Source organism: Ranitomeya variabilis, chromosome 5, assembly GCF_051348905.1.
Source record: "Ranitomeya variabilis isolate aRanVar5 chromosome 5, aRanVar5.hap1, whole genome shotgun sequence".
NCBI lineage: Eukaryota > Metazoa > Chordata > Amphibia > Anura > Dendrobatidae > Ranitomeya > Ranitomeya variabilis.
Genome location: NC_135236.1, coordinates 411950202 through 411972549, shown reverse-complemented (window position 1 = coordinate 411972549; position 22348 = coordinate 411950202). Strand labels below are relative to the sequence as shown.

The 22348-nt window shown below is 43.2% G+C and overlaps 1 protein-coding gene across 3 annotated transcripts in view; it reads left to right on the top strand.

The window, feature by feature from the left end:
* The window catches only part of HAL (histidine ammonia-lyase), a 203076-nt gene that overhangs the window by 142870 nt on the left and 37858 nt on the right, over positions 1-22348 (top strand). For all 3 annotated transcript variants that reach the window (XM_077265171.1, XM_077265172.1, XM_077265173.1), the window contains 4 exons: positions 17622-17659; positions 17740-17865; positions 18112-18251; positions 18494-18541. In XM_077265171.1, coding sequence (XP_077121286.1) covers positions 17622-17659; positions 17740-17865; positions 18112-18251; positions 18494-18541 — 352 coding nt within the window. The remainder of the gene's footprint in view (positions 1-17621; positions 17660-17739; positions 17866-18111; positions 18252-18493; positions 18542-22348) is intronic.

The window sequence follows — 22348 nt, the reverse complement described above, 5'->3', positions numbered from 1 at the left end:
ATCCACAGCAAAACTTTGTAACCCCGCCGAGTTACAGCCAGAAGATTGTCAGCTTCGTGGACCCACCGATCCACAGCAAAGCTTCGTAACCCTTTCGAGTTATCGCAATCATGTCCACATGCTTCCTGGACTGTTGCCCGCAGTCTAGCACCATACATGATGCAGCGATCGCTAATGGTTTGGGAATACTCGCTCGGCAACGGGATAAATGCACACAAGACTATATTTTCTTCCAAAGTTCAACTGTGTTTATTACTCCATAAACCCCAGTGGCGCAAAACACAAAGTAGCAGCCGTCATAGCATGGCAAAACAAAGTAACAGTGTTAATAGCATGGCTCTGCTCCATCAGGACTGTGACCATACACACTTGATATAGTCCAATATTCAGGTTCGCATTGGAGCCAAACACACACAGTCTGGGTTACCAGCTTGACAGCGTTGCAGGTTTTCACTGGCTCGCATCACACGGGTCCTTGTTATGTTTGAACTGGTGGTTAGGAGCACTAGAAATGACCAGATGAGCAAACTATTAATACAGGACGAGCTCTGGGAAGTGGGAGCTCTGCTGACCGCAACCCCTAATCCTATCACAACAACTAGAAATAGCCGTGGAGCGTTCCTGACTCTGCCTAGACGCCTCTTCACAGCCTAAGAGCTAACTACCCCTAAAGATAGAAAATACAGCCTACCTTGCCTCAGAGAAATTCCCCAAAGAAATAGGCAGCCCCCCACACATATTGACTGTGAGTTAAGATGGAAGTCACAAACACAGGAATGAAATAGGTTTCAGCAAAGGAGGCCAGCCTTAACTAAACAGACTGCGGATAGAAAAGGTATCTTTGCGGTCAGCATAAAAAACTAACAAAAAACCACGCAGAGTGTGCAAAAGAAACCACCGCACCGACTCACGGCGCGGTGGTGCCACTCTGCATCCCAGAGCTTCCAGCTAACAGGACAAAATCATGATAGCAAGCTGGACAAAAAAACAGTGGTAACAAATAAGCTAGCAGGGACTTAGCTTTTGCTGAAGTAGACAGGTCATCTGAAAGATCCAAGAGAACTGAACCAGTACTAGGACATTGACAGCTGGCATCAAGTAATGATCTGAGTGGAGTTAAATAGAGCAGCCAGCCAAGGCCTAAACGAGATCAGCTGGAGAAGGGATCTCAGAACCAGCAGCTCCACTCACAGCCACCAGAGGGAGTCCATGAACAGAACTCGCCGAAGTACCATTCATAACCACAGGAGGGAGCTCGAGAACAGAATTCACAACAGTACCCCCCCCTTGAGGAGGGGTCACCGAACCCTCACCAGAGCCTCCAGGCCGATCCGGACGAGCCAAATGAAAGGCACGAACAAGATCGGCATGAACATCAGAGGCAACCACCCAGGAATTATCCTCCTGACCATAACCTTTCCACTTGACTAGGTACTGAAGTTTCCGTCTCGAAATACGAGAATCCAAAATCTTCTCCACCACACACTCCAACTCCCCCTCAACCAACACCGGGGCAGGAGGATCAACGGAGGGAACCATAGGAGCCACATATCTCCGCAATAACGACCTATGGAACACATTATGGATGGCGAAAGAAGCTGGAAGGTCCAAACGAAATGACACAGGATTAAGAATTTCAGAAATCTTATAAGGACCAATGAAACGAGGCTTAAACTTAGGAGACAAAACCTTCATAGGAACAAAACGAGACGACAACCAAACCAAATCCCCAACACGAAGTCGGGGACCAACACAGCGACGGCGGTTAGCGAAACGTTGAGCCTTCTCCTGGGACAATGTCAAATTGTCCACTACGTGAGTCCAAATTTGCTGCTACCTGTCCACCACAGAATCCACACCAGGACAGTCCGAAGGCTCAACCTGCCCTGAAGAAAAACGAGGGTGGAAACCAGAATTACAGAAAAAAGGCGAAACCAAAGTGGCCGAGCTGGCCCGATTATTAAGGGCGAACTCAGCCAAAGGCAAGAAGGACACCCAATCATCCTGATCAGCAGAAACAAAGCATCTCAGATATGTTTCCAAAGTCTGATTGGTTCGTTCGGTTTGGCCATTTGTCTGAGGATGGAAAGCTGAAGAAAAAGACAAATCAATGCCCATCTTAGCACAAAAGGACCGCCAAAATCTTGAAACAAACTGGGAACCTCTGTCCGACACGATGTTCTCTGGAATGCCATGTAAACGAACCACATGCTGGAAAAACAATGGAACCAAATCAGAGGAGGAAGGCAATTTAGGCAAAGGTACCAAATGGACCATCTTAGAGAAGCGATCACAAACCACCTAGATAACTGACATCCTCTGAGAGACAGGGAGATCTGAAATAAAATCCATGGAAATATGCGTCCAGGGCCTTTTCGGGACCGGCAAGGGCAAAAGCAACCCACTGGCACGAGAACAGCAGGGCTTAGCCCAAGCACAAGTCCCACAGGACTGCACAAAAGAACGCACATCTCGTGACAAGGAAGGCCACCAAAAGGATCTAGCCACCAAATCTCTGGTACCAAAGATTCCAGGATGACCAGCCAACACCGAACAATGAACCTCAGAGATAACTCTACTAGTCCATCTATCAGGGACAAACAGCTTCTCCGCTGGGCAACGGTCAGGTCTATCAGCCTGAAACTCCTGCAGCACCCGCCGCAAATCAGGGGAGATGGCAGACAAAACTACCCCCTCTTTGAGAATACCAGCCGGCTCAGGAACTCCCGGAGAATCAGGCACAAAACTCCTTGAAAGGGCATCAGCCTTCACATTCTTAGAACCCGGAAGGTACGAAACCACAAAATTGAAGCGGGAGAAAAACAGCGACCATCGAGCCTGTCTAGGATTCAACCGCTTGGCAGACTCGAGATAAGTCAGATTCTTGTGATCCGTCAAGACCACCATGCGATGCTTGGCTCCTTCAAGCCAATGTCGCCACTCCTCAAACGCCCACTTCATAGCCAACAACTCTCGATTGCCCACATCATAATTGCGCTCAGCAGGCGAAAAGTTTCTAGAAAAGAAAGCACATGGTTTCATCACAGAGCCATCAGAGCCTCTTTGAGACAAAACAGCCCCTGCTCCAATCTCAGAAGCATCCACCTCGACCTGAAACGGGAGCGAAACATCTGGCTGACACAACACAGGGGCAGAAGAAAAACGACGCTTCAGCTCCTGAAAAGCCTCAACGGCCGCAGAGGACCAATTGACCACATCAGCACCTTTCTTGGTCAAATCAGTCAATGGTTTAACAACACTAGAAAAATTAGCGATGAAGCGATGGTAAAAATTAGCAAAGCCCAGGAATTTCTGAAGGCTCTTCACAGAAGTAGGCTGAGTCCAATCATAAATGGCCTGAACTTTAACAGGGTCCATCTCGATAGTAGAAGGGGAAAAAATTAAGCCCAAAAATGAAACCTTCTGAACTCCAAAGAGACATTTAGACCCCTTCACAAACAAGGAATTAGCACGAAGGACCTGGAACACCATTCTGACCTGCTTCACATGAGACTCCCAATCGTCCGAAAAGACCAAAATATCATCCAAATATACAATCATGAATCTATCCAGGTACTTTCGGAAGATGTCATGCATAAAGGACTGAAACACAGATGGAGCATTAGAAAGCCCGAATGGCATCACCAAGTACTCAAAATGGCCCTCGGGCGTATTAAATGCTGTTTTCCATTCGTCGCCCCGTTTAATACGCACAAGATTATACGCCCCTCGAAGATCTATCTTGGTGAACCAGCTAGCCCCCTTAATCCGAGCAAACAAATCAGACAGTAGCGGCAAAGGGTACTGAAATTTGACGGTGATTTTATTGAGAAGGCGGTAATCTATACAAGGTCTCAGAGAACCATCCTTCTTGGCCACAAAAAAGAACCCTGCTCCCAACGGTGACGACGACGGGCGAATATGCCCTTTCTCCAAGGACTCCTTTATATAACTCTGCATTGCAGCGTGTTCTGGCACAGATAAATTGAACAGTCGGCCCTTAGGAAACTTACTACCAGGAATCAAATTAATAGCACAATCGCAATCCCTATGAGGAGGTAGGGCACTGGATTTGGGCTCATCAAATACATCCCAGTAATCTGACAAGAACTCAGGGACTTCAGGAGGATGGGAAGACGAAATAGACAACAATGGGACATCCCCATGTACCCCTTGACAACCCCAGCTGGATACAGACATTGATTTCCAATCCAATACTGGATTATGGACCTGTAGCCATGGCAAACCCAAAACGACCACATCATGCAGATTATCCAACACCAAAAAGCGAATATCCTCCTGATGTGCAGGAGCCATGCACATGGTCAATTGAGTCCAGTACTGAGGCTTATTCTTGGCCAAAGGTGTAGCATCAATTCCTCTCAATGGAATAGGATACTGTAAAGGCTCCAAGAAAAAACCACAGCGCCTGGCAAACTCCAAGTCCATCAAATTCAGGGCAGCGCCTGAATCCACAAATGCCATAACAGAATAGGACGACAAAGAGCAAATCAGAGTAACGGACAAAAGAAATTTTGGCTGTACCGTACCAATGGTGGCAGACCTAGCGAACCGTTTAGTGCGCTTAGGACAATCAGAGATAGCATGAGTGGAGTCACCACAGTAAAAACACAGCCCATTCTGACGTCTGTACTCTTGCCGTTCAGCTCTGGTCAAGGTCCTGTCACATTGCATAGGCTCAGGCCTCTGCTCAGAAAACACCGCCAAATGGTGCACATTTTTGCGCTCACGTAAGCGTCGATCGATCTGAATGGCCAAGGACATAGACTCATTCAGACCAGCAGGCGTGGGGAATCCCACCATAACATCCTTAAGGGCTTCAGAAAGACCCTTTCTGAAAATTGCCTCCAGGGCACATTCATTCCACTGAGTAAGCACAGACCACTTTCTAAACTTCTGACAATATACCTCCGCTTCATCCTGACCCTGACACAAAGCCAGCAAAATTTTCTCTGCCTGATCCACTGAATCTGGTTCATCATAAAGCAATCCAAGCGCCAGAAAAAACGCATCTACATTACGCAATGCAGGATCTTCTGGCGCAAGCGAAAATGCCCAGTCTTGAGGGTCGCCACGCAGCAAAGAAATAATGATTTTTACTTGCTGAATGGGGTCACCAGAGGAGCGGGGTTTCAAAGCAAAAAACAGTCTACAATTATTTTTGAAATTCAGGAACTTAGATCTATCCCCAGAAAACAAATCAGGAATTGGAATTCTGGGTTCTAACATCGGGTTCTGAACTACATAATCTTGAATGCCTTGTACCCTTGCAGTGAGTTGATCCACACAAGAGGACAGACCTTGAATGTCCATCTCTACACCTGTGTCCTGAACCACCCAGAGATTTAGGGGAAAAGAGAAACAAAACACACTGCAGAGGAAAAAAAAAATTGTCTCAGAACTTCTCTTATCCCTCTATTGAGATGCATTAACACTTTGCGGGCCAGCTGTACTGTTATGTTTGAACTGGTGGTTAGGAGCACTAGAAATGACCAGATGAGCAAACTATTAATACAGGACGAGCTCTGGGAAGTGGGAGCTCTGCTGACCGCAACCCCTAATCCTATCACAACAACTAGAAATAGCTGTGGAGCGTTCCTGACTCTGCCTAGACGCCTCTTCACAGCCTAAGAGCTAACTACCCCTAAAGATAGAAAATACAGCCTACCTTGCCTCAGAGAAATTCCCCAAAGAAATAGGCAGCCCCCCACACATATTGACTGTGAGTTAAGATGGAAGTCACAAACACAGGAATGAAATAGGTTTCAGCAAAGGAGGCCAGCCTTAACTAAACAGACTGAGGATAGAAAAGGTATCTTTGCGGTCAGCATAAAAAACTAACAAAAAACCACGCAGAGTGTGCAAAAGAAACCACCGCACCAACTCACGGCGCGGTGGTGCCACTCTGCATCCCAGAGCTTCCAGCTAACAGGACAAAATCATGATAGCAAGCTGGACAAAAAAACAGTGGTAACAAATAAGCTAGCAGGGACTTAGCTTTTGCTGAAGTAGACAGGTCATCTGAAAGATCCAAGAGAACTGAACCAGTACTAGGACATTGACAGCTGGCATCAAGTAACGATCTGAGTGGAGTTAAATAGAGCAGCCAGCCAAGGCCTAAACGAGATCAGCTGGAGAAGGGATCTCAGAACCAGCAGCTCCACTCACAGCCACCAGAGGGAGTCCATGAACAGAACTCGCCGAAGTACCATTCATAACCACAGGAGGGAGCTCGAGAACAGAATTCACAACAGGTCCTGTCCTCCAGAGAAGCTGCCTTGCGGGGATCACCAACTTGCCTGGCAGGCACACTTCAGTCAGTTCCAGACCCACCGAAGGATGGTAGCTTCCCCGACACAGTAGCCGTCACCGGCTCTGCAGATCCATGGCCTCACCCCGTGCTCTCCAATGATCCGGTCCACACACAGGACCTCTCAACACAGAGGCCACTCAGGATAATGCCCTCACCAGGTGCTTTTCAGGGATCCGTTCCACACTCTGGACCTCCCAACACCCAGGCCTTTCTTCTTACAGGACCTTACAGCCAAGAACCATTCAGGCACATAGACAGGAACCATGTGACCCACACGCTGGTCATATTACATAGTTGTAACCACTCCCATAGGTGGGAGGTGTGTGTGGCTAGTCAGACCCGCCCAGCTCTCTGACTAACCCTGCAAGCCTCCCTTTAAAACTAAGCAAATACTTGTGGGACTACAGGTCCCAGAACAACATTACTGGCTTACAGCGCAGACTTCCTCTGCGACACATACTGGCCATTCACAATACTGCCAGTCACTGTTTCACCATCACAATTATGCCTCCAAGCACATCCTGAGGAGCCCATACAGTGCCCCCTAGCTGTGACAGGGGTCACTGCCTCAAACAAGGTATTATTAAAGTATATTTTTTATTGGCTGATATTAATTTCTTGTGAAACACGTTTAACATTCTCCACTTTATGACTATACTGTATATGTTAGTCCAATCATAATCTGCACTGGGAAGGGCCTGATAGGCTAACTGCCAGTCAAATAGTGACAGGTTGGATAATTATCAATTCAATGAAAGGATCACATGTCCAAGTCCCCTTGTAGGACTAGCAAATTATGGAAAAAGAAAAAGAGGAAAAAAAGTGTTTTTGCATTATACAAAATGTAAAAATAAAAAACACAAAATCCCAGTTTTAATAATAAAAAATTGTGTATTTGTTAAAAAATACAATCCTTTGCAAAAACGACTCATATTTGGCATCGCTGCCTTTGTAGCAATCCACAGTATATAAATATATAATTTTTCATCCCATATGGTGAACTTCGTTAAAATAGAGGTTATGTAGAAATCTGACAACAAAAAAAGTGATGTTTTACGTAAAAAAGTAGCACAGTATAAAAAATATATAAAATTGGTGTCAATGTAATTATATCACCACGCAGAATAAAGTTAGGATGTCAGTTATACTGCATAGTGAACTCTGTAGAAAATAAAATGTAAAAATAATTCCAGATTTAATGTTTTGTTCATGCCTGATGCCAAAAAAAGTAATCAAAAAAGTTGTATTTACTCAAAAATCATAGCAATAAAAAGGATCACTTATCCTGCAAAAAAGTAAACTCTCATACTTCTACACCTATGGAATAGTTATGGGTATCAGTATATGGTGACCAAAAATTTTTTTTAAAAAGTAATTTCTTGTGCAAAGGCAGATACAGGGTGGTCCAAAATTAGGTGGACAGTATTTGTAATAGGGTTATGAAGGGGAGATTTATCAAACATGGTTTTTGGGGTTCAAAATTCTCACCACACATCTAGATAAGTTTCTTGGGGGTCTTGTTATGATCTGGTGGCCTAGGAGCAGCATAAGACGTACCCTGGAGAAGGTGGTATCTGTACTGACCGCAGACCCTGAACTTAACACCGCAACTAGAAGTAGCCGTGGGATGTACCTACTGATCCTAGACACCTCGACACAGCCGGAGGACTAATTAACCCTATAGATAGAAAAGGGAAAACTATCTTGCCTCAGAGAAAATCCCCAAAGGATAGACAGCCCCCCACAAATATTGACTGTGAGAGGAGAGGAAAAAACATACACAGACTGAAAACAGGATTTAGCAAAGGAGGCCAATCTAGCTAGATAGGAAAGATAGGACAGAGTACTATGCGGTCAGTATTAAAATACTAGAAAATATCCACCACAGAAAATACAAAAACTCCACATCTAACTAAAGACATGGAGGGTATATCTGCCTCTCCAGAGATCCCAACTTGGCTGCATAAATCCTTACACAGATTAAGCTGGACAAGAAAAAACATGAAATGCACTGAACAATAAGGCCCACAACATATGGCTGCAAAAACAAGCAGAACTTATCTTTGTTGAAAGGAACAGCAAGCAGGAGAGACCAGGAAGGGATGTGAATCCTCCAGAAACAATGGACAACTGGCACTGACTAAAGGGTGAAACCAGACTAAATAGCCCAGTCCGAAGTGGAAACACCTGATGACTGCTGTGAAGGACAGACAGCAGCGCTACCACTTATAACCACCGGAGGGAGCCCAAGAGCAGAATTCACAACAGGGTCTAGTTTCCAAAATGGGGTCACTTGTGGGGGGTTTCTACTGTTTAGGTACATCAGGGGCTTTGCAAACGCAACATGACGCCCGCAGACCATTCCATCAAAGTCTGCATTCCAAAGCGCCACTACTTTTCTTCCGAGCTCCGACGTGTGCACAAACAGTGGTTTACCCCCACATATAAGGTTTCAGCGTACTCAGGACAAATTGGACAACAACTTTTGCGGTCCACTTTCTCCTTTTACCCTTGGGAAAATAAAAAAATTGTTGCTAAAAAATAATTTTTGTGACTAAAAAGTTAAATGTTCATTTTTTTCTTCTATATTGCTTCTGCTGCTGTGAAACACCTGTAGGGTTAATAAACTTCTTGTCTGTGGTTTTGAGCACCTTGAGGGGTGCAGTTTTTAGAATGGTGTCACTTTGGGGTATATTCAGCCATATAGACCCCTCAAACTGACTTCAAATGTGAGGTGGTCCCTAAAAAAAAATGGTTTTGTAAATTTTGTTGTAAAAATTAGAAATCGCTGGTCAACTTTTAACCCTTATACAGTAACTTCCTAACAAAAAAAATGTTGTTTCCAAAATTGTGCTGATGTAAAGTAGACATGTGGGAAATGTTATTTATTAACTATTTTGTGTCACATAACTCTCTGGTTTAACAGAATAAAATTTCAAAATAAATAATAATAATAATAATAATAATAATAATAAAAAAATCAAAATAAATGTTATTATTTTCTGTCCACCTACTTTTGGACCACCCTGTATATTTATTAAAAATGTTAAAATCTATGGCTCTCAGAACGGATACCCAAAACAAATGAATAATAAAATATGAATAAAACTATATAAATTTAGTATCGCCTTATTTGTACTGTCCCATAAAATAAAGTTATTATTATTATTATTTATTTATTTATATAGCATCATTAATTCCATGGTGCTGTACATGAGAAGGGGTTACATCAAAATACAAATTAACATTTTATTTGTGAAGCACAGCAAATAGCGTACAATTTAATACACAACATAACAGTGGGAGAATTGTTGCTTTGTTTATACTCCTTCCAATAAAGAGTTAATAAAATCCTGAAGTGATGCCCTTGACAAATACAACTTGTCCAGAAAAAAAAGCCTTCATATGACTATGTCATCAAAAGCATAAAAACTTGGAATGAGGTAATAGAAAAGTGAAATAAATAATGTTTGTTTAGACATAAATGCCAAAACTCTGTGACGCCAAAGATATAAACAGGTTGTGCAGAGGTTGTTTTTTTTCTTTTACGAAAGAATGGGGTAAAAAAAATCAAAAGAAACAATACTTGCCTCCCTTGATTTCCCTCCACTTTGGCACTTCCTGGGTCCACATTGGACTGTTTCTTAGTCCATCTCAACACACGGGATATGCTGTTCAGCCAACCATTTACTGAGGTTACTAACTGATGTGGCTGGTGATTGGCTAGTAAGTGACTACTATTTGTCATTTCCTGTGTGTTGAGTGAGACAGGAAAAGTCATTAGACATATGGAAGTATGTGAGAAGTTCTGGAACAGGAGATTTTATATATATATATATATATATATATATATATATATATATATATATATATATATATTACAGACCAAAAGTTTGGACACACCTTCTCATTTAAAGATTTTTCTGTATTCTCATGACTATGAAAATTGTACATTCACACTGAAGGCATCAAAACTATGAATTAGCACATGTGGAATTATATACTTAACAAAAAAGTGTAAAACAAATGAAATTATGTCTTATATTCTAGGTTCTTCAAAGTAGCCACCTTTTGCTTTGATGAATGCTTTGCACACTCTTGGCAAAGCTTCAAGAGGTAGTCACCGGGAATGGTCTTCCAACAATCTTGAAGGAGTTCCCAGATATGCTTAGCACTTGTTGGCCCTTTTGCCTTCACTCTGCGGTCCAGCTCACCCCAAACCATCTCAATTGGGTTCAGGTCTGGTGACTGTGGAGGCCAGGTCATCTGGCGTAGCACGCCATCAATCTCCTTCTTGGTCAAATAGCTCTTACACAGCCTGGAGGTGTGTTTGGGGTCATTGTCCTGTTGAAAAATAAATGATGGTCCAACTAAATGCAAACCAGATGGAATAGCATGCCGCTGCAAGATGCTGTGGTAGCCATGCTGGTTTAGTATGCCTTCAATAAATCCCCAACAGTGTCACCAGCAAAGCACCCCCACACCATCACAGAATGCCAAGAGTATGCAAAGCAGTCATGAAAGCAAAAGGTGGCTACTTTGAAGAATCTAGAATATAAGACATAATTTCAGTTGTTTCACACTTTTTTGTTAAGTATATAATTCCACATGTGTTAATTCATAGTTCTGATGCCTTCAGTGTGTATGTACAATTTTCATAGTCATGAAAATACAGAAAAATCTTTAAATTAGAAGGTGTGTCCAAACTTTTTGTCTGTACTGTATATATATATATATATATATATATATATATATATATATATATATATATATTGTAAGGTTTTACTCACTTGGCTGCGGGTTGAGGTAAGCACAGGAAGCAGTTTTCATAAAATTGTTCCGTCAGGTTTATTCGCTCCATAAACCTGCTTAAGTTTAAGCGAACAAAAGATAGCCTTCTACAGCATAGAATGAAAACAGAAAAACAATCAGCTCCTATAGCACTACTGGTCCTCCCGCTCAGGTCAGTGTCTTAACAAACACCCATTGGAGGCCTCCATGCCTCCAGTCACACAATCATGTGCCAAACAACAGCCTCCATTATGTAACACTCCAGGTAACCGATTGCTACAGTGATGTTGCTTTTCCTTTGGGGAAGGTAATGTCAAGCTCAGAGGCAATGGAGTTCTCTTCACCAGGTAAGGCACCCACATGCAATATATTCTGAATCCAGGCCAGGAGGGGGAGCTCAGGACACGGATTCAGGGGAGTTTCCCTCGGATATATGTATCCTGACCTGGAGGAGGAGTTAGACAGTTGGTCCAGGGAGACCAAGGGAGCAGGTCAGTGTGAGACACTGAAGTGGAAGGACGTCTGGAACTGAGAGCAGACAGAGAGGCCTGGCAGCATGAGGGAGCTGCAGCCTCTGGGAAAGGAGAAACAACCTGGAGGGTTGGATGTGGAGTACCTGGAGATGAAAGGAGCAAAGGAGAGGAATAGGTTCCAGAGGGGAACTGTGACCGGTCACCCTCAGAGGTGAAGCGCAGTACCGGGTACTGTGATCCCGAGACTTTTGTGGGACTCTAGGACACACAGCCAAATTATAGGGCCAGGAACTGTATATAATTGGTCCACCCCACGCCTGAGACACAGCAGCAACTAAGGAGCCCGGGGCATGTTAGAGTTTCTGTAAAATGGCTCAAGCTGCCCGTCGTGCAGGTACCTGTCCCCGGACAGGGGAAAACTGGAGGATCCTGTAGGAAGCTTCAGGCAGCAGGGACCTCACCTTTAATGGCGCTAGAGGAGAGGCTCACGGACCTCACGTGGAGAGGGGGACTCTCCGTTGCCTCTGAGCTGGCCAGGCCATACCACCACCTGTGCCTGGTGCCCTGGAGTGTGGCCAGCCAACTACAGTAAACCAGGTAAAGACTTACAACTTGTCTCCTCCACTTATTCATCGACACTTACCATCGTCTTGGCCACACACCATAGGACCCCTGCAGGCCAAACGGCATCCGGACATACTGGAAGCATCCGTCTGGTGTAGAAAACGCAGTTTTCTCCTTGTCTCCCTGTGCCGTGGGGATCTGCCAATAGACCTTCATCAAATCCAAGGTGGTTATGTACTTTGCGGGTCCAAGTCTCTTGATCAACTAATCATCGCTTGGCATGGGATATGCGTCAAACTTGGAGACCTCATTCAACTTCTGATTGCCCAACCTCCATTCCCTATTGGGACCAGGACAATCAGGCTTGACCAACCACTCTTAGATTCCTCAGTGACCCCGAGTTTCAACATATGCTCCACCTCCTTGGAGTTCATTTCTCGACTGGCCTCCGGAAACAGATAGGGCTTCACGCTTACATGCACATGTCACTCCATCAGAACTTTGTGCTCTATGACATTTGTGCACCCTGGGTATTCCGAGAACAGGTCCCTGTTCTTCTGGAGCAACTCCCTGCATTGCTGTTTTTGAGCCTTCGATAGCTTCTCTGCTATGGCAACACCTCCAACCTCACCTTTTGGCTGGCCCAGCAAGCATGGAGTTTCAGCCAGCCCTCTGTCTTGCCATGGCTTGATGAGGTTGACATGGTAGACCAGATATAGTTTCCATCTTCCTGGTTGATGAATCCTATAGTTTACATCACTAAGCTTCTTCACCACCTCATATGGCCCTTGCCATTTGGTCAAGAACGTGCTCTCCACAGTAGGAATTAGCACAAGGACTCGTTCTCCCAGATGGAGTGCCTTACTCAGGCTGACCAGTACGCTGGCAGAGCTTCTTGTGCCTGGAGGAGATGTCCTTTTACGATGGGCATCACCTTCGCAATCCTCTGCTGCATCAGTGCTACGTGTTCGATGATGCTTCTGCGGGGCGTGACTTTGGCTTTCCAGGTCTCCTTGGCTATATCTAGGAGACCTCACGGATGTTGGCCATAAAGTTTGAATGGCGAAAACCCCGTAGAGGCCTATGGAACCTCACGGATGGAGAGCAACAGATATGGTAAGAGCCAGTCCTAGTCTCTACCATCCTTTTCTATGGCTTTCCTGAGCATGCTCTTCAGCGTTTTATTAAACCTTTTGACAAGGCCATCTGTCTGAGGATGGTACACTGAAGTCTTCAACTGGGAGATTTGCAGGACCTTGCATAACTCCCTCATCACCTTACTCATAAAAGGTGTTCCCTGGTCAGTCAGGATCTCCTTTGGCAATCCTGTCCAGGAAAAAAATGGACCAACTCGCGGACTCTACTCCTTGAGGACGAGTTTCCTAGGGGAATTGATTCAGGATAGTGTGTGGCCCAGTCCAGGATGACCAATGTGTATTGATGACCACAAGCAGGGAACCGACCAAATCCATAGCAATTCTCTCAAACAGTACTTCAATAATGGGCAATGGCACGAGGGGACTTTGAAAGTGAGAGGTGGGGGTGGCAAACGAGGTGTAGGGCAGGACCTGCAATCATTTACAATAGGACCTCTGCACGATCCATTTTTTTCTACTCCCAGATGTCCTCCCAAGATGTGTGAATGGTCCATATCCAACACCTTCTGTCTTTAGAGCCCTGGCACTATTAACTATTCCACCAACTCCTCCCTCACTTTCGTGACCTGACACAACAACTCCCCACTCATCATAAAATAGGGAAAGCTTGCGTCAGCTCCCGACTCCTGTGCCACCCCATCTTTGACAGTTACATTATTAAAGGCTTCGCTTAGTTAGATCCCTGTGTTGAGCAGACCCAAAATTGTCACTGGTTACCCTTAACTCTGGAATGTCAGACTCAGGGGACACTTCCTCCTCCTCCCCCACAAGGACACAAAAGGGAAACCCGTCTACCTCTGGGTGTCGTGATACCCTATTAGGGTTCATTCATTTCCTATTCGCGCCAGCGAACTCAGAACCCTTCCCCCACAGATCCCAAAATAAACAAAAGTCCCGGCCTATAATAATAGGGTATAACAAGTCCTGAACGACGCCGACCTCATGGGACTTAGTACCATGGGCCATGAATGCACCGCATGCCGACGTTTTCTCCTTCTTTTGTGCACACATTCTTCTCTGTCTGTCCTAGGGTTGATGGACTTATTATTAATAAAATTTTCTTTTTCTATCACGGTGTTTCTGAGTTACATGGTGTTTCCGGTGTCTTCTTTCTATTAAAGTAATTTTCTATTAAAGCATCTTTCTTCTGGTTATGATTTATTCAGCCGCTGAATAAAAAATGTGTACATGTTACATTATATTGATATTTTCTTTCTGTCTTATCCTGTTATTATAGACTTCCTTGAAGAAGGCATTGTATGCCGAAACGTTGGAATTTTTTTGATGTCTGTTTTTTTGCTGGCTGTCTCCGTCAATAAATAAATATAAAATAATATAAAAAATAATAAGTTGTGCACTAGTTGAGTGCCGAAGGTTTTCTCTTTCTATATTTTGGCTTTTTTCCTTTGAGCACCACATAAATTTTAGAGTGCACCACTCTTGACCTGACTATTATATATATATATATATATATATATATATATATATATATATATATATATATACTCACCGGCCACTTTATTAGGTACACCATGCTAGTAACGGGTTGGACCCCCTTTTGCCTTCAGAACTGCCTCAATTCTTCGTGGCATAGATTCAACAAGGTGCTGGAAGCATTCCTCAGAGATTTTGGTCCATATTGACATGATGGCATCACACAGTTGCCGCAGATTTGTCGGCTGCACATCCCAAAGATGCTCCATACAAGGCAGGATGGATCCATGCTTTCATGTTGTTTACGCCAAATTCTGACCCTACCATCCGAATGTCGCAGCAGAAATCGAGACTCATCAGACCAAGCAACGTTTTTCCAATCTTCTACTGTCCAATTTCGATGAGCTTGTACAAATTGTAGCCTCAGTTTCCTGTTCTTAGCTGAAAGGAGTGGTACCCGGTGTGGTCTTCTGCTGCTGTAGCCCATCTGCCTCAAAGTTCGACGCACTGTGCGTTCAGAGATGCTCTTAGGCCTACCTTGGTTGTAACGGGTGGCGATTTGAGTCACTGTTGCCTTTCTATCAGCTCGAACCAGTCTGCCCATTCTCCTCTGACCTCTGGCATCAACAAGGCATTTCCGCCCACAGAACTGCCGCTCACTGGATTTTTTTTCTTTTTCGGACCATTCTCTGTAAACCCTAGAGATGGTTGTGCGTGAAAATCCCAGTAGATCAGCAGTTTCTGAAATACTCAGACCAGCCCTTCTGGCACCAACAACCATGCCACGTTCAAAGGCACTCAAATCACCTTTCTTCCCCATACTGATGCTCGGTTTGAACTGCAGGAGATTGTCTTGACCATGTCTACATGCCTAAATGCTCTGAGTTGCCGCCATGTGATTGGCTGATTAGAAATTAAGTGTTAACAAGAAGTTGGACAGGTGTACCTAATAAAGTGGCCAGTGAGTGTATATATACAGTGCCTACAAGTAGTATTCAACCCCCTGCAGATTTAGCAGGTTTACACATTTGGAATTAACTTGGCATTGTGACATTTGGACTGTAGATCAGCCTGGAAGTGTGAAATGCACTGCAGCAAAAAATAATGTTATTTCTTTGTTTATTTTTTTTTTAAATTGTGAAAAGTTTTTTCATAGGGTCATTTATTATTTAACCCCTCAACCCACCATAATTCTGTTTGGTTCCCCTAAAGTATTAAGAAGTAGTTCAGGCACAAAGAACAATGAGCTTCACATGTTTGGATTAATTATCTCTTTTTCCAGCCTTTTCTGACTATTTAAGACCCTCCCCAAACTTGTGAACAGCACTCATACATGGTCAACATGGGAAAGACAAAGGAGCATTCCAAGGCCATCAGAGACAAGATCGTGGAGGGTCACAAGGCTGGCAAGGGGTACAAAACCCTTTCCAAGGAGTTGGGCCTACCTGTCTCCACTGTTGGGAGCATCATCCGGAAGTGGAAGGCTTATGGAACTACTGTTAGCCTTCCACGGCCTGGACAGCCTTTGAAAGTTTCCTCCCGTGCCGAGGCCAGGCTTGTCCGAAGAGTCAAGGCTAACCCAAGGACAACAAGGAAGGAGCTCCGGGAAGATCTCATGGCAGTGGGGACATTGGTTTCAGTCAATACCATAAGTAACGTACTCCCCCGCAATGGTCTCCATTCCAGACGAGCCCGTAAGGTACCTTTACTTTCAAAGCGTCATGTCAAGGCTCATCTACAGTTTGCTCATGATCACTTGGAGGACTCTGAGACTGACTGGTTCAAGGTTCTCTGGTCTGATGAGACCAAGATCGAGATCTTTGGTGCCAACCACACATGTGATGTTTGGAGACTGGATGGCACTGCATACGACCCCAAGAATACCATCCCTACAGTCAAGCATGGTGGTGGCAGCATCATGCTGTGGGGCTGTTTCTCAGCCAAGGGGCCTGGCCATCTGGTCCGCATCCATGGGAAGATGGATAGCACGGCCTACCTGGAGATTTTGGCCAAGAACCTCCGCTCCTCCATCAAGGATCTTAAGATGGGTCGTCATTTCATCTTCCAACAAGACAACGACCCAAAGCACACAGCCAAGAAAACCAAGGCCTGGTTCAAGAGGCAAAAAATCAAGGTGTTGCAGTGGCCTAGTCAGTCTCCTGACCTTAACCCAATTGAAAACTTGTGGAAGGAGCTCAAGATTAAAGTCCACATGAGACACCCAAAGAACCTAGATAACTTGGAGAAGATCTGCATGGAGGAGTGGGCCAAGATAACTCCAGAGACCTGTGCCTGCCTGATCAGGTCTTATAAAAGACGATTATTAGCTGTAATTGCAAACAAAGGTTATTCCACAAAATATTAAACCTAGGGGTTGAATAATAATTGAACCACACTTTTATGTTTAAAATTTATAAAAATTTAACTGAGCAACAAAACTTTTTGGTTTGTAAGATTTATGCATCTGTTAAGAAATCCTGCTGTTGTTTGCAGTTTGAAGGCTATAACTTATTAGCATCTTATTAAACCTGTCAAATCTGCAGGGGGTTGAATACTACTTGTAGGCACTGTACATATATATATATATATATATATATATATATATATATATATATATATATATATATATATATATATATATATACACTGTATATATGTGTATATATATATATATATATATATATATATATATATATATATATATAATTTAAATGTAATTCTTTTTAATCAGTCTGAACCTTTCTGAATGGTAATAAAGTCATTTTTTATGCACTGGACAATCCCTTTAAGGGGGATACATCATTGTTACTTAATTATAAAATGCTTATTGGTCTTTATGTATATGATATATTTTTTCTTTGCACTTAGGGATCTTCAAGTCAACCTTGTTCGTTCCCATTCAGCAGGTAATGGCTTAATTAATTGTTATAAATTTTTTGCTGGACTGGATTTTAAGGTAATTTTATGATTTTTGATGTATCAACAGGTGTTGGAAAGCCGCTAAGTCCTGACCGCACACGTATGCTTTTGGCTTTGAGGATCAATGTCTTAGCAAAAGGATATAGTGGTATTTCTCTAGAGACACTTCGACAAGTGATTGACGCATTTAATGGTAAGCCTGTATCTTAGAAGCTACTGTGTTTTATTTTTTAAAGTGACAAATGGGGTGCATTGTGACTACTTCAACTACAGTTTGAGGTTCTCGACTTTTTCTCTTAAGTTGTAATCATATTAATAATTAATTAATTGAATCCAGAGGAGCCGTCCCCTATTTACTAGAGTGCACACATTTCACATCCACTACAGTCCACATTTTTGCAGAACTCTTCTTGCTAAAGTTCTATTTTTTTCCTTCCAGCTTGCTGCTTGCCATACATCCCTGAGAAAGGCACGGTTGGAGCCAGTGGAGATCTTGCCCCTCTTTCTCATCTTGCTTTGGGCTTAATTGGAGAAGGAAAGATGTGGTCACCAAAAAGTGGCTGGGCAGATGCTAAATATGTAAGAAATGATCAGATGACACACAGTTATGTTGGGCCTGATTTACTAATACTATTCTAATTACCGTAAGCGTTAAAGTAGAAACTGTATAACAGATGCATAAGTGTATATTCATTTGTTTTATTGGGTGCAAGATGTAAAAATGTAATTTTTTTTATATCACATATATTTAGAAAACGTTTAGTACTGCAGTAAACAATATAATTACCTATTTTATGAAATTATATTTTTTTTGTATTCAGGTTCTTGAAGCTCATGGATTAAAACCAGTATCTTTGAAACCAAAAGAGGTAAATTATTTTTGTATATTAAGTTTTTAGTGAAGTGAAGCGCCCCCACGTGAAGGGCAATGGGGTACTCGGTACCGGGTCTTTCGGTTCGGGGGATGTCACGGTGGCCTGACCCGGTCCGTGGCCCTTTGAGGGGCGTCCAATTAAAAGGTCTTATTTGTCTAGTGTTCGTGACGCCACCTGTGGTATTCGGTCAGGGTGACCGACGCTGCTAGGGGTCCGCTGGGGTGATGGAATGGCAGCTAGATGTTGTAACTTCCCACAGGTGAAGTGTGTCCCCAGGGCATCCCGTGATGAGTAGATGGTAATAGTGTGGGTCGCAGTAAATGACGAGGACACAGGGTTGCAGTCTCTTTACTGAAGGCTTCGGCATCCGCAATCCAGAGCACTGCTAACAGGGCTGGCTGAGACCGGCCGGTCCGAAGGCACAACCAGAGTTCCATTTGCAGGTGGAAATCAGTAGCCTTCGTACTAGCGCCTGGGTGTTGTAGTACCTTCCTGCTGAGCACCACAGGATAGTCCTCACAACTGTCGTGTATGTTTCTGTTCTTTCTCTCCGTCCCCCAGATGGTTTGGATAGGACGCACCCATATGACGGGTAGGCCTGGAGTTATTTTATAAGGACCCTAGAGACGCCCCTCTCCCACAATTGCCTCCGTTGTCTTCATTAGGTGTAAAGGTGAGGCAGCCAACCTAGAGTTAACTGCCCTGCCGTAGTTCAAAGTAATGCGTAGAGTCTATTACTTCCTCGGCGTTCCGGCCGCCGGCTACGCGACTCAGAAGGATGTTGCTGATCTTGGGGCACGACTCCTTCTGGTTCTATCTCCTTTGTGCTGTGATCTCGTTTCTCACTTCTCCACAATATACTTCGCTTCATGTCCTTTCTTAGGATGCTGCCGCAATGAGGTGCAGGCACGGCTCCGTAACGATCTGTCTGTGCTAGGCCACTGCCAGGATCCCACCCCTGACAGGGACCTCCCTGAATCTTCCCAAGCAACGCTCTCTCTCACTAGATGTTACCTGGGCAAAACCCAGTCAGCTTCTCTCTAACTTCCTATCCGACTCCCAGTTTTACCAGAGTGTGAGGAGTGGCCTAGTAGATAGGACCTTTTGCTCCCCCTGGTGGCCAGAGTGTGAAGTGTAGTGTGTGACTGTGATACCTGGTCAGGTGAACTCTTTTAGTGCCATCAGACGTACCATCACTCCCCTTAGCGGCAGAGCGACGTTACTGGAACGACCAGGACTCTGGGGTGCTGCACTGGCAACGTAGAAAAATCCTCTAAATGACACATTTTGTAAGGTTTTGGTTAAAATCTGTTTACTCCTTGGTGATATCCACTATACATTGATAGCAGATGCGCACACTGTATGTATTAAGCAGGCTCAGGAGCTGAACCTGCTCCATATAGTAGAGGTGCTGACTGTGTTATACCGAAGTCACCCTAGAATAACTGCTGTTGCAACAGATTGATCTGTCAATCATGACTGACTGCGGCATTTAAGAAGCTAGATACTGAAACTACCGTTTGTTGACAATTGCCTGGGTTGTGATTGCGGGGTGTCATGGGGCTACTGTCTGTCATATTTGTACCCCCTGAAGACCAGTCTTTGGGTATGATAAGTGTGAAAACAGAGATCAGTAATTATGTGAAAGATTGCAATACTACAGTACTTTCTAGAGAATACTCACTTTTAGCAACTACCTCCAGTATTGTATTACAGTATATTTAGCCCATATTTTCAGGTTATTTGGGAGATTGTTTTTGTGTCCATATTTATTATAACATGGACCCCTCTCAGGCAGGCCAGTCTTATTTTTTCACTTCATCAGTCTTGTATACACCTAATATATTTCGTTATTACGGGCTTATTGGTGTCTTATATACACTTTTCCTCTCTTTATAAATATTGCAGGTTCATGTTACCTAAGGAGACTATTAACAAATGTAAAAAAAAAGAGAAATATATATTTTTAAAAGATGTAAGAAATATTAAAACACTTACTTTTCCTGAAATGCAAATAGTGAAATCTAAAAAAAGGAAAATAATATTTGGAACACCCAAATATGTATTTGTCCAAACTGCAATAAAATATCAAAAATATTTATCCTATACAGTGAGCATCAAAACGTAAAAAAAAAAGATCAAAATGGCAATATCCCTGGTTTTTGGCCAGTACACCTCCGGAAAAAAATTGGAATAAAAAGAGATGATAAAGTTGTATTGATCTCAAAATCCTATCAATAAGAATGTAATCTTGTCCTGCAAAAATCAAGATCTATTCATCTCCATTAACAGAAAAAAAGTGATGGCTCTCAGGATATGAGACCGAAGGCAAACTTTTGATATTTTTTTTTAAAGCAGGGATTTGTACCCCAAAGTGAACATCATAATAACACCCCCCCACCCCAACAATATGTCTGAATTGCTGTATTTTTTTTTTCATTTCTAATCCAATTTTTTTTATATTTATTTATGAAAAATGTTTGATGTACATAGTTACATAGTTACATAGTTATTAAGGTTGAAGGAAGACTGTAAGTCCATCTAGTTCAACCCATAGCCTAACCTAACATGCCCTAACATGTTGGCAAATGTGAACACTTTTAGAAGGCAGCAGGATTTTTGGCAAAGTTTTCCTCACTGACCCATCTGTGAACATGCTTGTATCTCTTCAGAGACTATCTTCCTATATACTACAATCTCCTTATACTATATATAGGCGAGTGTCTTTCCGCTACCTCTGCCACTATAGGTCATACAGTGGTATACCTTGACCTTTGACTACAACTGTAAGAACATATACCAGTTGGTGTGTTCTTTGTTGTTTTAATAAAGTTCCCAACTGTAGGTAGGTTACATTTTTTAGAAAGAAATGCTGATACATACGAGCTAAGTGTATACGAAAACCACACCATTGTCATACGCTGGGTGCATGGGGGACCATGAGTATGTCACAGTAAACATCAGAGCACACTCCCAGCATTTCCTGCAAATCTTGAGAAACAAGATGTGAACTGAGCCTAGTTGAATGACATGTTGGAAGCCTGAAAAACAATAAGGAGGAATAATAGGATATTGCCCAGAGCAGTCCATAGTAAGGTAGACTTTGTGGTCTATAATGGAGACTGGGTGGTCATTGGTCCTTTACTAGCGACTGGCATTAGTTAATCAAATAATTGTAGTAGTATACTTTAATTTTGGGCTATATTTAAACAGTGAATACTAAACAACGTATAGTAGGAAGAACAAGCCTAGACTACCAAATAGGTCTATTAACCCCTCCACTTTCTTAGATCTACAGGGAAGTTTCCTGGAAGTACTCTGGTTAAATCTCTTTTCTGAAACCACCCCTGTAATTAGTAGGATATTTTTCTGGTCTAGTTCTCTAAATTTGAGTGTGTGTTATAGTCCAAAACAAACTGTAATTGGTATATAAATTCTGAACGCTTAGTACTCATCAAATTCTCGCCGATTAGGACGAAAAAGTGTCTATGTAACAAAAAAAGAAGCAAATTTGGATTACGTCTCGAAATGATATAACTTAGAAAAAGTTATTCACAGTATAGATGATAACTTTCAGATCTGTGTGGGTCTGACAGCAGGGACCCCTCCAATTGCCAGAATGGGGCTCTTTTATTCCCGTTCGAATCGAATAACAGTGTGCATGTTCAACTGCCTCTCCATTCCATCTCTATAGGACTGTTGGAGCAATGTATTAGACTTTCCCAGCAGTCAAATAGAAAATGAATTGAGCAGCAGTCAACCTTGTGCGCTGCTGGTCCAATCTAATGTTGTGCCGATCTG